General features: G+C 44.7%; 1 protein-coding gene across 8 annotated transcripts in view; it reads right to left on the reverse strand.

Annotated features, from left to right (window-relative positions):
• Positions 1–2681: 2681 nt before the first annotated feature.
• The window catches only part of znf521 (zinc finger protein 521), an 89643-nt gene continuing 77771 nt past the window's right edge, over positions 2682–14553 (reverse strand). For all 8 annotated transcript variants that reach the window (XM_044020068.1, XM_044020069.1, XM_044020066.1 and 5 more), the window contains 2 exons: positions 14365–14480; positions 2682–4154 (listed from right to left, as the gene is read on the reverse strand). In XM_044020068.1, the coding sequence (XP_043876003.1) occupies positions 4125–4154; positions 14365–14480 (146 nt within the window). In that variant the 3' untranslated portion in view covers positions 2682–4124. The remainder of the gene's footprint in view (positions 4155–14364; positions 14481–14553) is intronic.

Here is a 14553-nt window from a genome sequence, read left to right on the forward strand (position 1 = left end):
AATCAGTCGCCATACAAATGTTTTAAGTTAAGTTGGAGGCTTTAAAGAAGTCACTCTATTCACTTTTTCTGGAATAACATCCAATCTAATCAAACTGAAAAACAAAACAAAAAACACACGGTCAAACTGCAGAAGTGCAAACACGGCAGCCCCTCAAAGCATCGCAGGAGTCTCTCCAAACTCGAAGTGTTTTCTGCACATTACCGTCAGTGCGAAGTGAAAAAAAATTTCCATTGCGATCAAGAACCTGTTTGTCAAGAGGAGAGCTGCCATGACCTGCTGTGCATTTGTGTTATTATAAGAAAGGACACAACACACACTCTGTAACCCAGCTTTACATCTGATATTACTGCTGTTTCTTAAAGTAACAATATATTACTGACTAATGCATTACTGCACAACACTGGCTGAATTATTACTCGAGAACTGTTGTCGGGGGAAAAAGGTATTTTAAATCACTTAACTTTTTTTTTTTTTTTACCATTATTAATACTCCAACAATGACATATAAGATGCTCATTTATAAATGTTACAGACTTACAGAGTAGGATGCACTTAAAATTCCACAAGAAACACACTATTTGGACGCCAAATAGCGAAGACCCTTGTGCTCGATCTACAAACACAAACACGCGGCTACACGCTGATGTTCGAGGCGTCCATTTTGCTGACACCGTTCTGAAGTGAAGAGATGGCTCTGTGGATGTGAAGGGCCGTTGTGAGAGATTGGGTTACCCCAGACACTCCCAGAGGATCTCCTGGCCAAATGGATCTGGATCTCATGCTTGGGCGCACATATTGAATGCCATAAGAGGTCTCGGAGGTCTCCTTCAGTGGGAGGAATGCACAGCCTAACAATGTAGACTTTTCACCAAACTAAATTTTGCACCAAAGAGGACCAACTGCAAGGACACCGGAACACAAGGGACAAGCACTAAATGCATACTTATATGTGTGTTGGTTGTTTAGACAGGATCAAGTGGCACATTTTTAGCTCTTTTGGATAGCAACATACTGCACAGGTTGAGTAGGAACTCATAATTCTTTGATAATGTCTTAACATGAGGCTGTTTCTTTCCTCTTGAGGGCTGTGGGTATAAGAGTGTTGAATAAAAAAAAAACAAAAAAAAACTGAAAAGCTATTTTACACACAACCTGGACAAGAACAATGGCATTTCCGCTAGCTCCAAACATCTGGCCCTGATTGTCCAGTTTCAATAAGGCCTGGCCAAGGCTCTCAGCAGCATTCAGTGCCAATTGCACTGAGGTTACGTTCCCGGCGACGACACCATGGAGGATCAGTCCGGCTAACTTATCTCTGAACAAGCCTTCTATTCTGCTGCTTTCTGATGGAAGAATACTTGGGGGCTGAGTAATTATATTGCTTTAAACGAACCCCTGAGAACGCCCCTGCCAAAGCGCCCACAAAGTCTCACACTTGGCGAGTGTCAGAAACACAACACTTGTGTACGCACTCGTGTGTAGCCATGTGTGTGTGTGCATTTTGCTGCTTAGGCTGGCTTTAAAAGGGAGGCCGCAGTGGTTCTGATACGCCTCGCAAGTGAATTTAATTAAATCATAAATATGAGCTGGAGGCCGCCACCCAATTTAATGTAATGGATGATGTGGGCCAGTCCATCTCTGGCAAAGCAAAGTTCTGGACCCGTTCAAATGCCCTTGAAGCTTATTAAAAGTGCCTGGCACAGGGAGATGCTAGCAAAGTTGTTTAATGGATGCCCAGCTTGCATTCAGTTTGACAGTTAATGTTGGAATGTACCATCTCTGATTTGGACGAGGGGCTGCGTCTCCATTGTGGAAACATCTCGCTGCCAGTGGCCCTGTCCGTTCCTCATCTGATCCTCATTACAGTCGTGCAGTAAAAGCTAACAGATGACAGACAACATGCACATTTGATGTTATGCTTGAAATAATAACAATAATAATAATAAAAAAATCACTAAGACAAACTTCCCCAACCCAAACGACACAAATGTTTTGTAAAACAATAAAAATCGTTTTATGTGAATAAACAAGCAACAGCACGATCGCTCAAAAGAGTTTTGTTCAAGTCAAACCAAAACGGTGAATATTATTCGAATAATGTGTTAACGTGTACAGTGTACAGTGTTTCCGACCTAAGGTTTATAATAAGATGCACTTCTTGCTCGAAACATTCGATTTTACAGTCATTTGTTTCTCGCAGTATAACCTAGTTACGGCGCATTTCAAAACAAAAACCGAAAGCTCCAGCAAATGTTATGCTGCGTGTGTGTCACCAGTGATGAATCATTTGCTGAGACAGACAGATGTTGTTGCATGGGTTTTGTCCCATTCGGCAAAGGCAGAAGAATCTTTTCCTCGCTCCCCCGGAGTGCTGGAGGCTCCCTAAATAGACCCAGCGCAAGGGTGTGTAGAATGGGACCGCACAGGGTGATGGGTAATGGAGTCATTAATAACACAGACCTCCCTTAAGATGCTCAGATGTTCGTTAGTGAGAGCCACAAGGGAGCCAGGAAAAATAGGATGCAATTTGAGACAATGAAAAAAGCAGTGTAAGCTTTTGATGATGATCGCTTTTATGCTGTCATAGGTCTTGTTTGTTAATTATAAGCACAAGACACACACGTACGTACAGGTACACGCGTGCTTAGTTAGTAGACAAAGAAGGGACATCGGAGGCGTTTCCTCATACAGTTTTTAATATTTCCATCACATGTGCAACACAAAAAAACGAGGTCTGCCAAATACAGAACTCCATATTTGTACAATACATTTTTAATAACATCGGAGATAACTGTCCTTTAGCTGCAGGAGATGGTGATTTCCTGTAAACTGTGTACGAACAATTCTCAATCAAAATGTCAAAACATTAAAGTTTCATACAAAAGTGCATCTCAGGTTCAATGAATGCAAAACATTTACAGAACAGAATGATTTTTGTATCATGCCACAGCGCCACAGCGGCGTCCAGCTGGAGCGGAGAGCAATGGGATACTGCAAAGGAACAAGGAGAGCACTCGGGCACTCTCCAGGAGAGCCAGGGACAAAGTGGCTCGGGAATATCCGCCAGGAAGACTGAATTTGCATTCAGTCTCCATGATCCCAAATCCAAGTGGATTTACTCTCCCATATATAGTGAAAACAAGTAGAGAAAGAAAATAAAATAAAATAATAATAATAATAATAATAATAAAAAATCCAGTAATCTCCAGGCTTCAAAGAGCAGTAAACATTAACAACAGAAATGTACAGGTTGAGTCAGTGGGCTGAAGATTTCCCCCATGCTCTTGGAGCCACATGGGAGCTTCTGTTCACGAGCCAACCAGAGGAACTAGCCTTTTCCAAATCTGTGTCACTGCGTTTGCATATATCAGCATCCTGTCCTGTTTTTTTTCCCCTTCTCTACTCTTGTTTTTCTTTTTTCATCTAAAGCCCAGCACGGACAGCGCAGATCAGTCGCTCCGCCGCTCTCAGCCGGTCCTCTGGTAGCCATGTTACGGCAGACACGCGGACAAGATCGCAGCCCTCTGCTGGTGAATCAAGCTTTCCTAGCCCATAATGATTTGACCATGTCAGGACACAGAGCGACATACCGCGCAGTGGGAGAGGTGCTGATGAAAAGAGTCCTCCTGACAAAATTTGCCGGTTTCCACAGTTCCCTACACTCTCTGAGGCACCATATTTCTTCTTTACACAACTGGTTGAGTCACATCTGGTCTGTCTAACAACATCACTGATCTGCTCCTCCCGTTTTTTTTTTTTTTTTTTGTTGGACAAACATTTTGAACTGTACATTGGCAAATACTGTATAAGATTGCAATATAGCTGTAGTTAAGCAACACATGAAGAATTCTATGTACAAACAAGTTGGCTTTTTCTTTATTTTTGAAATAATGGTCAGTAAAGAAGGGGGAGGGTTCTTTTATGTTCTTTTCCCCCCTCTTTCTTTTATTTTCTTAGCCTTTTTTTTCTCTTTGCTGTGGCATGGTTCCTTGTGGTGTAACTGAATTGAATGTTCAGTGCAAGACAGTCAGTGGAAAACTGTACTGACGGTAATTGGTGTTTCAGACACTCTCCGCATCATGTGATCCTTGTTGTTGGCCACAGTGATGATCTCCGCCATGTTAGCTGCTGTGTTGAGTCAATGTGTGGTTCTGCAAGAGCACACAAAAAAGAAGGTTATTGTTAATATTATTCTTTCATACCAGGCACTGCTTTTTGAATAGCTTGACATTTGTACATCATCATTAATATCATTATCCAGATCCAATTAACTTGCACAGGCATCTCACCTGCCTGTGGATCAATGGCAGCTGGCTTTGGGATTATGGATAGCGCGAGACCACTAATAGATAACATCCAATTCTTCAGAAACTCCGCTTTGTGATCAAAGGCTGTGTCCAGTGTCCATGGAAACAAATCCATAACACGGCACAGACACGCCTGATGGATATACATCTTCCTTAGTGTCCTTGTTCGTCCTGCACTTAAAGGTATTGAATGTGCGTCGCGTGTACGGCGCGGAAAGAGACGTTTGAGAAATGCATCAAGCAGGCAGGTGAGCTTGCAAATAATTTGAATTACCACACTTCTGGTAATATGTAAAGGTGCAAAATGCACTATGACAGGATTATAAGCTGACAACATCACTCTGTTTTGCTGCATCTCCTAAATTTATGCAGGCACACACACAGAGACCATTGAGAGTGTTTGTAGTGGGGCAGCTGTGCCAGGTTCTTTAAAGAGAGTGTGGACCAGGGGGTGTGTAACTGGTGTCCCTGGTGGGCTGAATCCAGGTCATCTTTTGAAGTGACTGCTAATCCCTTTAATGCAAACTACATGCCCCACTTGCTGCGCTCTGTTTAAAACACGGCCTAGGACTCTCTAAACTGGCATGGACTAGACACACCTGTCACAGAGTCATCAGCACACACACCCATATGCATGAGCACACACACACACACACACACACCTCAGTGCACACATGCGTGTTGTCCAGCAAACAAACACACAAAATAACACTTTTACTAGTTTTTGAAGCAACTTGGGAGACAAATAAACAACGTAAAATGATTACCCCGCAGCCTCAGTGCGAGGGTTTACCAATGCAGTCACCTTCAGTCATGTTGGTACAGAGTCCCTTGGGCAGCGCTGGGATTTAACTATTAGCCCCTTTGCATTCATATCTTTCCCTCTTTACCCTTTCAACTGCCTCCATATAAAGCATTTAAACACCTTGACGGCTTTCCTTTCAGCTAGGGCGATTACTTCCCGACAGGTGGGGTAATAAGCTGCTTGACGGAGAGCAGGAGTGTGACCCCTGTATGGGTTAGCATGGCTCACCTGGGCCCTGCTCTCCCTTTTTTAAAGAGGCGGCCCCGGACAGCTCCTCTGCTTTACTCTCTCCGCTCTTGCTGAAATAAAGCTCCTTTAAGTGAGTCTGGGAGGAAACTCCCCATGGGATGGTCTCTCTCTCTTTCTCTCTCTCTCTCTTTCTCTCTCCACCTAACCCTCCTCACACTCCGCCAGCCCCCTACCCCCCGGTGAAGACATCCTTGGTGTTGCTGAGGAGGGACAGGAGCACGGCAACCTTATTAATGAATGCGGCCCATTACCCGTCAGCCTGGCTCCTCGGCGACTCCCAGAAGCCCCTGCAGTACGTGACTTCAAATGGCAGGATATTGACACGGGGAGAGCAAAGCGGCTAGGACTGTGTGTGTGTGTGTGTGTGTGTGTGTGTGTGTGGAAGACAGAGAAACAGAGAGAGAAAATTTGTGCTCAACTGAGTGTGCATGCCTTTGTGTGAGAGTGCCAGTGCATCTAGGTGTGTCTATGTGTGAGTGTGTGTGCACGCACACGCACGTGTGTGTGTGTGTGTCTGTGCTGTGGACCCCAAAGGAATGCAGCTCCTTGGATATAATGTAGGGCTCGTAACAGCTATTAGAGGGGAAAATAACCCCTCTGGGGAATGGCTACCCCCCCCTCCCCACCCCCACCCCGCATGTCCCAGCTCTGTCTGACACACACGGCATTCTACCTTTTCCTTAAACATGCCAGGAGTTTTCTCACTGAGGGCTTTCTCAAGGACGGTGTTAAACGACTTCAGTGGCTGTGGCAGCCATGCAGACTAAAGGGAAATAGAGGAAAAGTGTGGGGGGAGAATGGGACGTTAAAAGAAAATGAAGAAGATACCTTTATCTCTGTGGATATTGAACTCCACAGAGTAGCTATAAACTGTTCTCTGTGTGGGTACGTGGGGGAGAAGTGGGACTAGGGGGTGGCAAATTGACTTTCCACTGTTCGGCTTTCTCAACTTCTTCCAAGTGTCTTTTGCCTCAGCGCTGCGTGGGTATGTTTTTAAATACAGTAATCAACCAAGGCAGTCGAATTAGATGTGAAATGCACAATTCAAACGTTACTTAAGACACTGTCCAAATTGTCCAGTGCTCCTTTTAGGAAGATGTCACTAATGGTGTCACACCAGAATCACTGCAATTTAGGATTAGGTGCCCTCCATTAAGCCTTTTAGCTCTTATCCTAACTCCCTCCTTCAATGCCATCCTATTCCCCCTGAAACTCTGCCATTCCCCTTATCGTCCATTTCCTTCCCTTCTATCCAACCCTTAATCTCCCCCGCAATCCTTTCAACCACCTGCTGGCCACACAGGCCTGCTGCAGGGCCCAGTTACCAGCAGTATTCAGGTAAACCATAGCAGTCAATTCTCCACTAAATTAAATTTTGCCCTGATCAATAATGTGCACCCGCTTCTCCCTTATGAAGACTGGCTGCATTGGCTCAGAGCAAGCCTCTTCCTCATCTCTTGTTCTCTCAGCGGCTCTGTGCCACTGTTAAACCACCACTTTCATCTGATTACATCACCCTACTGCAACGCCCTCAGGGGTAGTGGAAGAGGAGGGAGAACACCCAGCAGGGGTCTTGTGTACCCATGCAAACAGGTGCAATATGTCTTAGGAATTTAGCGCCACTGAAGACAAGGAGACGGGGAAGAAAAAAAATGGGGAACGATTGGGGAAGAGCAGAGAGCAGGAAAGTGCAAGTAGGCTGGGGAGTAGATTTATTAACTAATCATTCTTTATGTCGTTCCCCATTGCTCTGGTCTCTATCGATAGTGCCCAGTCTCCAGTGAGGCAACAAAGGTGCACCTCTTACATCAGCTCCCCAGAACAAGACTAGCGGACTCTTTCATCTGAGCTCGCTGCATTTAAGACGATCTTCACATGGTCCGACATCGACGCGGAGAGGATGTAAAGATTAACCACGTTGCTCACAACGTTTGATTAGCATAGCGTTAATGCGTGCAAAGCACATGTTAATAAGTACATTGTTATCCGGCGTGTAACATTAAACCCAGCCTTTACTGACTTGTTAGAAAGCGGAGTGCACGAGAACGGTGTTTAAGGATTCTCAGACAAACGGAGCCGTGTGCGCGATATACATACGCGTCGAGCTGAGCGGGGGAATTGACAAATTATTGCTGATTATGTTATGTAGACAACATGAATGAGATTATCTCATTATTATCAGTTGCACAATCTGAAGCTTCACAAAGACATAAATCAGCGCATGAATATTTACAAAGCTACGCATGCAAAGGAGATTGCTGCTGTTTACAGAGTATAATGTAAAATAACCCCAGTCCAACTCAAAATATGAACCTAAGTACACCTCTTGAAATAAAGGATTATGCTATGAAATGTCATAACACAATGAAAACTGTAAATGTCCCATTTAAGGACAGATTTCGGGTATTCTCTGTGAAAACTGTTATAAATTATTAAGTAGGAAGAATGGAGGAAAAAAAAAAAAGGAAAACTGAAAAAAAAAGCCATGTCTGTAGCCATGCTGCTCTGTAATGCATAAGTGAGTCAAGTAAGTGTTACTTACAGTAAAGCTTACTCTTTAATGAAACGCTTTAATTAGAGGAGTTAAGCACATTTATTTTAACCCCTGCAGCTACAGGGTCTTATTTGGTTTATCTATAATCAAAATTCTGAGAGAAAAGTCAAAATTGTAAACATCCCCCTCTAAGCTCTGATTAAAAGCCTTATCAGTCAGTCCCGAGTTTCTCTCCTACCCTGCGTGGCTGACATACAGTTAGTCTGGGTAGCTGCATCTGGAGCACGGGGAGTGTGCGCAAAACCACTGAGACCGACGCACACTCCGAGTCATCACTCAGGAATTTAATTAACGCATAAGAGCACGTCACCTACTGATACTAAAACAAAGAACCTGTGATCTCTCCTCCGACGCCGTGTGACGCTGAGCAAAGACGCGACTCACTTATGTTTGTGTAGCGACGGAATGAGGAACAGCGAACGTCACACTCGCGCCGTCTCGGGTCATTCCGCGGGAAAGAACCCTTGCCCGCCGCGTGAAGTGCTCACTTATCATTCCAAACTGCTGTGGTGAAAGACAAAGAGTGGTACATTCTGCCTTGATCTTTAATGGTGTGTTGAACTCAGTCCAGTATTGACTCAGTCCTCCCTTTGTGCGCTCTCTACTGTTGACCAGTCCACTGAGGGAGTAATCCTTCTCTGCTCTGACCCCAGGCCAGACTTACTGCTGGCTAGTTTAGCCAATGAAGAACACAATCAAATAAATAAATAATACAGCAGTTGGCATTCTCCACAGTCATCACTTATCAGGCCGTGGGGAGGACTGACCCCCAAAACCCTGTTGTGCCACAACCGGCCTCCGTTTCCTTGGTAACAGACCATCTTGTTTGAAGTGAGGTGCCCAGGGAGTCATGGTCATACAGTCACAGCACTAGGCTATGGTAAAGATGACAACAGCAATAGATTTGAATGTCTTCCTTGTGTGCCATTTTGTTTCTCGTCATGTTCTCACTGAAATACATGATAAATCCTTACTGCCTGAAAAGCTTTGATTAGATGTCGAACTACCCCAACTATGTACTTCTGAGGTGTAACTGGAGATGACAGACCACCCTTTTTGTGGGTCGACGCTTTGTAGCTCCAAATGATACTCATTACCTTGTCTAAGTAGACAAGTGAATGGTACTAGAAACACACTATGCAGTGATCCCGCTGTTTGACTGAGGTAGCAAAACAACTGCACAACTGCTGTGTTATTATGGGGCCTCATTAAGTGAGGAGAGAGTGGGAGACGGGGAGAGGGAAAGCAATACAGAGAGGACCAGCAAGAGGGAGAGAAAAGTGAGGAAGGGAGAAAAAAAAAAACCAACACAAGAGAGCGATACAAACTGTATTCTGAGGTGATAGCAACACACAGATGCCTTTCCAGCCAAAATGAAGACTATGACTAAAGAACCCAATTAAGGGCTTGCTTTGGGGAGCCATCTTGGGAGGGGGATGGGTCTTCCTGGGACATGAGCCCTGGGCTACATCCTCTAATTAGACAGAGCGAGGGGGGAGGATCTCTGCCTGTCACTGGGAGGGAGATGGGGTCCATGGGGTTCCACATGTCAGTCCCAGAAACAAAACACAATTACTCTCACATTTAACCACTTCAGTCGGGGACAGACTTTGAGTAAGGATGCTACATCCACTGCGCCCGCCCTCCCTCTCATGTGCTACTAGATATGCCACTTCACAAATGTGGATAGTTTTGAGGACTATATTCTCCTGCTGCATTTCCGCACTTCTGAAAGCAACCGCTGACCTGCACTCTCATGTTTCCCCATTGAAATGGGGACGCAGATCAGAAAATGAGCTTTTAATTGACAATTGGCATCATTCAGCGTCCTATTTCCAAAACTGAAGAGTTAAATTACTTGCGGTGTTTGCGGTGTATGAATATAAAATTCAAGAGGGAATAATTGCTCTAATGCTATTTATTTTGGCCTCCGCTGCATTTTGTCAACAACAACAATAACAGCACACGAGACACTTCAAAAGCAAATCACTACAGACAGCAAATTAAACCTGGAGTGATTTTCCTGAGAAGCGCTAAAATGGCATTTATCAAAGTTGCCGGAAAAAAAAGTCAACTCGTAAAAGTAAAGGAGGCATGTTTTAGGGAGAGATCCGGCGATGGATTCTAGCACAGCACACCAAACATCTCCTCTTTGTTTGGTTTTAACTTTCCCCAGTGGTGCAAAAGAGGAACAGGAAAAAAAGAAGAGCTCAAAGGCTTCTGGGATTTTTTGTCATGTCTCCCTCTAGACAATATGTTTGCCTGCACATATCAACCCCCGGGAGAGACGGAGACAAAGACAAATACATACAGAACACACAGATGTACACACATAAACATTTTCACACACTCTGAGAAAATCCTCTTAGGATCATTAGGTCTGTCATGCTGTCTAATTCTGATCCACCTACAAAACTAGAACACAACTATTGTGATACATCAGTCATCTATGGGTGTTTGTGCCCCCATTTACAGTGCGGCGCGTTGTGTGTACAGTGTTGTACATAATTATAAATAAGCTTTAAATATTAATAACGCTGCCTCACAAACAGCTTCTTCTTCTTTCTTTTTTTATTTTATTTTTTATTTTTTTTTCCTAATTCACTGTTCTTTTATTTTGTAGAGCAACTTTTTTTTTTTAAAATGATGACAGAAACCCAAGCACCTGGGGTGATGAAGAAAAAAAAAAGAGGCCCAAAACAAGTTGTCATATGAAAGTAAATAAATATATGTAAAACTTTCAAAAGCGAGAAGAGCTGTCATAGTTGGCAGATCAACATATTCAGAGAAAGTGGCGTGTTTGAAAGCCACTTAGGGACGTGCACGTAAAGCTTTGCTTTTTTTTAAATGTTTGAGACACGGGGCAGTCGGGGCATAATTACACAGGGAAAAAAAGGGGCATTTTTGGATGTGAGGAAAGGAAGAGTGATACATAAAAGACTTGCATTACGATAAACTGATAAAAGACATTATGCTGATTTCTTTGGACACATTTAACCATTGTCGAGCCTTTTCACGTTTCCTATGTTGCTCTCTTCCCCGCTGCCTCTTTCCACTCACACTGTCCATCTCTCGCCATCCTCCTTCTGCCTGAGACAGACATTATGACATGCATAGCTGTTTACACTGACCTGGTGACCATGAAGCCTATAAATATGCTTAATTAAAACAGTGGAATTGGTCGCAGCTTGGCAATAATGGCTATCACACAGGGAGAGGAGAATCTCATTTGTGTGGGGAAGTAGAACAAGATGCAGATGTGCTCCTGTCACTTTCGGCACTCATTAAGGCCAGGGAGCTTTGGATTGTCTTTGAAGGGATCCTTTTAAAAGACACTCCAATTAAGGTACGTGTCCTGCGGGCGTCTGAGAAGAGGGAGAAGTCATACAGCACCCCAGTCCCTCCACTCCTCCGCCGATCGCGGCACGACTTAACACATGACTTACATTCTCATGTCACTATACCGAAGGAATGATAATGAAATGAAAGACGATGCCCGGCTTAAAAGGAACAAGGGAATCTTGTACGGGAAAAAAATGTCATCTTCCCTGTTGTGTAACTTCAGTGTCATTGTCTTGTCTGTGGAGGAATTGGGATGAGTGGGAGAGAGGCCTCCGAGTGCAGCTCTCCAGAACACCGTATTGTGAGAGGAGCTGGACTCGTGACGCGTTTCCTCACAAATGTCACATTTAAGCTATGGGTAATAATGTGTATTCATCAGTTAATGAATCTGGTTAATTAATCCAGCCTGGTAGCATTGTCAGTAGCTCAGTTCCTTCCACAATGTGAAGAGCTACTGTATCTGAAGCCAACGCAAAGGACATTTATCATCAAGTTTCACATTGCAATGTGGCCTTTACTGTCACCCTGGGACTTTTTTTTAGCTCATAAGGGGGCGGCTGCTTTTACAATGAGAGGACAGTGAGTTTTTGTTGAGAGTATGTAGTGAAGCTTTGCCTCGCAGTTGCTCAAGGGGTGGCCAGCAGTTGAGGGTCAGGGAAAGTGCTGCACAGCCAGCCCACTTGCCCTCCCCATCAGTACCTCATGAAATATCTAGACTTTGCTCCATATTTTAATGGGGTGAGGGAGAGAGGTGTGCAGGGTGAAGGCTGTGCGAGTGTGTGTGATGGTGAAGAGGCGTCCTCTGGAGAGTTTTGAGGGGAATGGTGGTCTATGCATCTCGGTGCTTATTTTTTGGTCCGTGAAAGAAAGAGGAAAGAGAGAAATGGAGGGAGAGAGAGAGAAGGAGAGCAAGAGAGATTATTCTCCTTTGGAATCTGGATTCTGGGGCACACAGGCCCAGGAGTCAGTCAATCTGGCTGGTCTGGGGGGGGGGTGGGCGGCTGGGCGGGGGGTCCTAGGAGGGCTGATTAGACGGATGCTCTCCCATCATCCATCTCGACAGGCTGGCGAAAATTGGCTAGCCCCTCGCAGGGTAGAGTTCACGGGGGGAGGCAGTGGGGGAGGATGTGGAGCGTTGCACTGGATACCTGTCACAGCCTTTGGTCTGTTTCAGGATCTCAGCAGCAAATTAATAAAATATCGTTCCTGCTTCCCTTTACCTGCCGTGGCAGCTCTCCCTCTCGCCGCTCCTTCTCCCAGCTTGCACTGGCCCTTTGACCCCTCCGACTACTGTGAGAGATGAGGAGCCCAGGCAGTCGGCGAGTGGACCAGAGTGTCAGGGAGAAATAGGGAGAAAGTCCAAACTCAAGACCCAGCAAAGAGAGAGAGCTTCCACTTCTCCCGCTGCTGGAAGACAGCTCCACTTCAGACAGACTGACAAACGACTGCCCCGTGTCAGTGAGACATTTTGAAGTGTGATGCATGGGAAATGGCAACTGCAAAAAAACCCCAACAACAAAAAAACAACCTGCCCTCTCTGTTGAAGGCTTTAACTACAGACAGTGGGAAAAGGCAAATCTAGCAACTAAGTTCAGAAGTTGCATCCTAAAACAAAAGAGTTCTGCTCACATTATAAAGAAGAGTTTTTTTTTTTGTGGGACTGCAGCGAGGAACCGTATATGTACTTGTATCTGTGAGAGTGTGCATTCGCATGGGAGTGCTGTTGGAACATGGCGCAGGTTGAGCATACTGACTGTCTTATCCTCCGAGCTCACTCCTGCGGCCCATTTCATAAACCCTGTTTCACAACCAAGTGCCATAGGTCTTTCATGTACCGCTCTTGTCGCCGCACACGGAGTGTAAAACGATATAATCATGCATGAAACGCCACCTCAGGTGGGGGGGTGGGGCGGGGTTTGGAGAGATCACTTCATTGCAGGAAAAAACAGGCTAACAAAAAAAGTACAAAAACATCCTCGGGTTATTTGAGACCCGCGCAATGCAGAGAATGCTTGTACCAATGAGGGACGAAAATGTGATAAATAGGCCTTGGCATGAATGAAAAGACTCCATGTTGCTAGTCTGCTGAAGTGCGGGCTTTTTTTTATTTGCTAAATAACATTCTGTGTAGTGGAGTTGCATGTTGGTGGATCAGGGTGTGTTTTATTCATAGTGGTGGTGCTCAAATGACCAGAAGATAATGATCACATTCACCTTCCTCCTGGCATACACACGCCTCTGTGTTTACAACCTGAATCTCAATATGAAAATCGTTGCCGATCAATAGGCAGCCGAGCCCTGGATACATCCTCTGGCTACCTGTTAATACTAAGTGCTGCCAAGTAATCCAAGTTTCACATAGGTGTACTAGGAAGCAGTGGTCAGGAGCCGCTGGTTTCTTTCTGCGCTTGTGGCAAATTAAGACAAATTCCAGTGATTGGATTGAGCACGGTGGTTGTATACTACTCATATTTTAATGATTTCGCTTCAAAAGGTAATAGAAAAAGATCTGGATATGAGAAGTGTGCCATGTGTACTGTGGAGAATCCCCTAAACAAAACAGAGCTGCTTGAAAACACCACCACAGTGAAATAATATAATAAGGCCTGTTTCATTTTTTCAGGTTCTCCAAGGACCAGAGGAAAAAGATTGCTAGAAAATGGATTATCTCTCTAACATTGCGAGTTCATGAGTCCAACTACTAACTTTGTTGAAGGGCAGATATGGTCTCCCCGAGGACAGAGCTCATATTTAGCCATGAGGCCTCCTCCGCGATTAGGAGGGGAGATGCAGGCATATTGCTTGACTGTGTTTTTGCCTCTGCACCATCTGTAATTACCTCTTCAAAAACGAACATTCCGCTAATCCTCTAATTCCAGATATTTTAGGGCTCTGCTGGTCTAATAAGCAAATCAAATCATATCTGCGCATCACAAATGAGTTTTGGAGACGGACTGAAATAATTCCTTCTGAGTCTCTCACCCCAGCCAGGACGGAGGGGATAGTTGGAGTACAGTGTTTAGTGTTTGTTAAGCTGTCATGAGTGATTAGCGGTCGCAGTTGTTGCTGCTGGTAGCCCCGTGCTGCACCAGCCCAAGGCTCACCTGTAACTCTGTCTGGAAGAAGAACTTCTGTGGGCACTGCGAGCAGTCGTAGATCTTATCCTCCTGGCCGTGGGCAGAGAAGATGTGCTGCTGGAGCTTATTGGCCTGAACAAACACTGCACATGTTTGGGGAAAGGAGACACGGAGACAGAGAAGAAATTCATAAATGTTAGAACAAATTTTAAAGCC

Source organism: Solea senegalensis, linkage group LG1, assembly GCF_019176455.1.
Source record: "Solea senegalensis isolate Sse05_10M linkage group LG1, IFAPA_SoseM_1, whole genome shotgun sequence".
Classification (NCBI taxonomy): domain Eukaryota; kingdom Metazoa; phylum Chordata; class Actinopteri; order Pleuronectiformes; family Soleidae; genus Solea; species Solea senegalensis.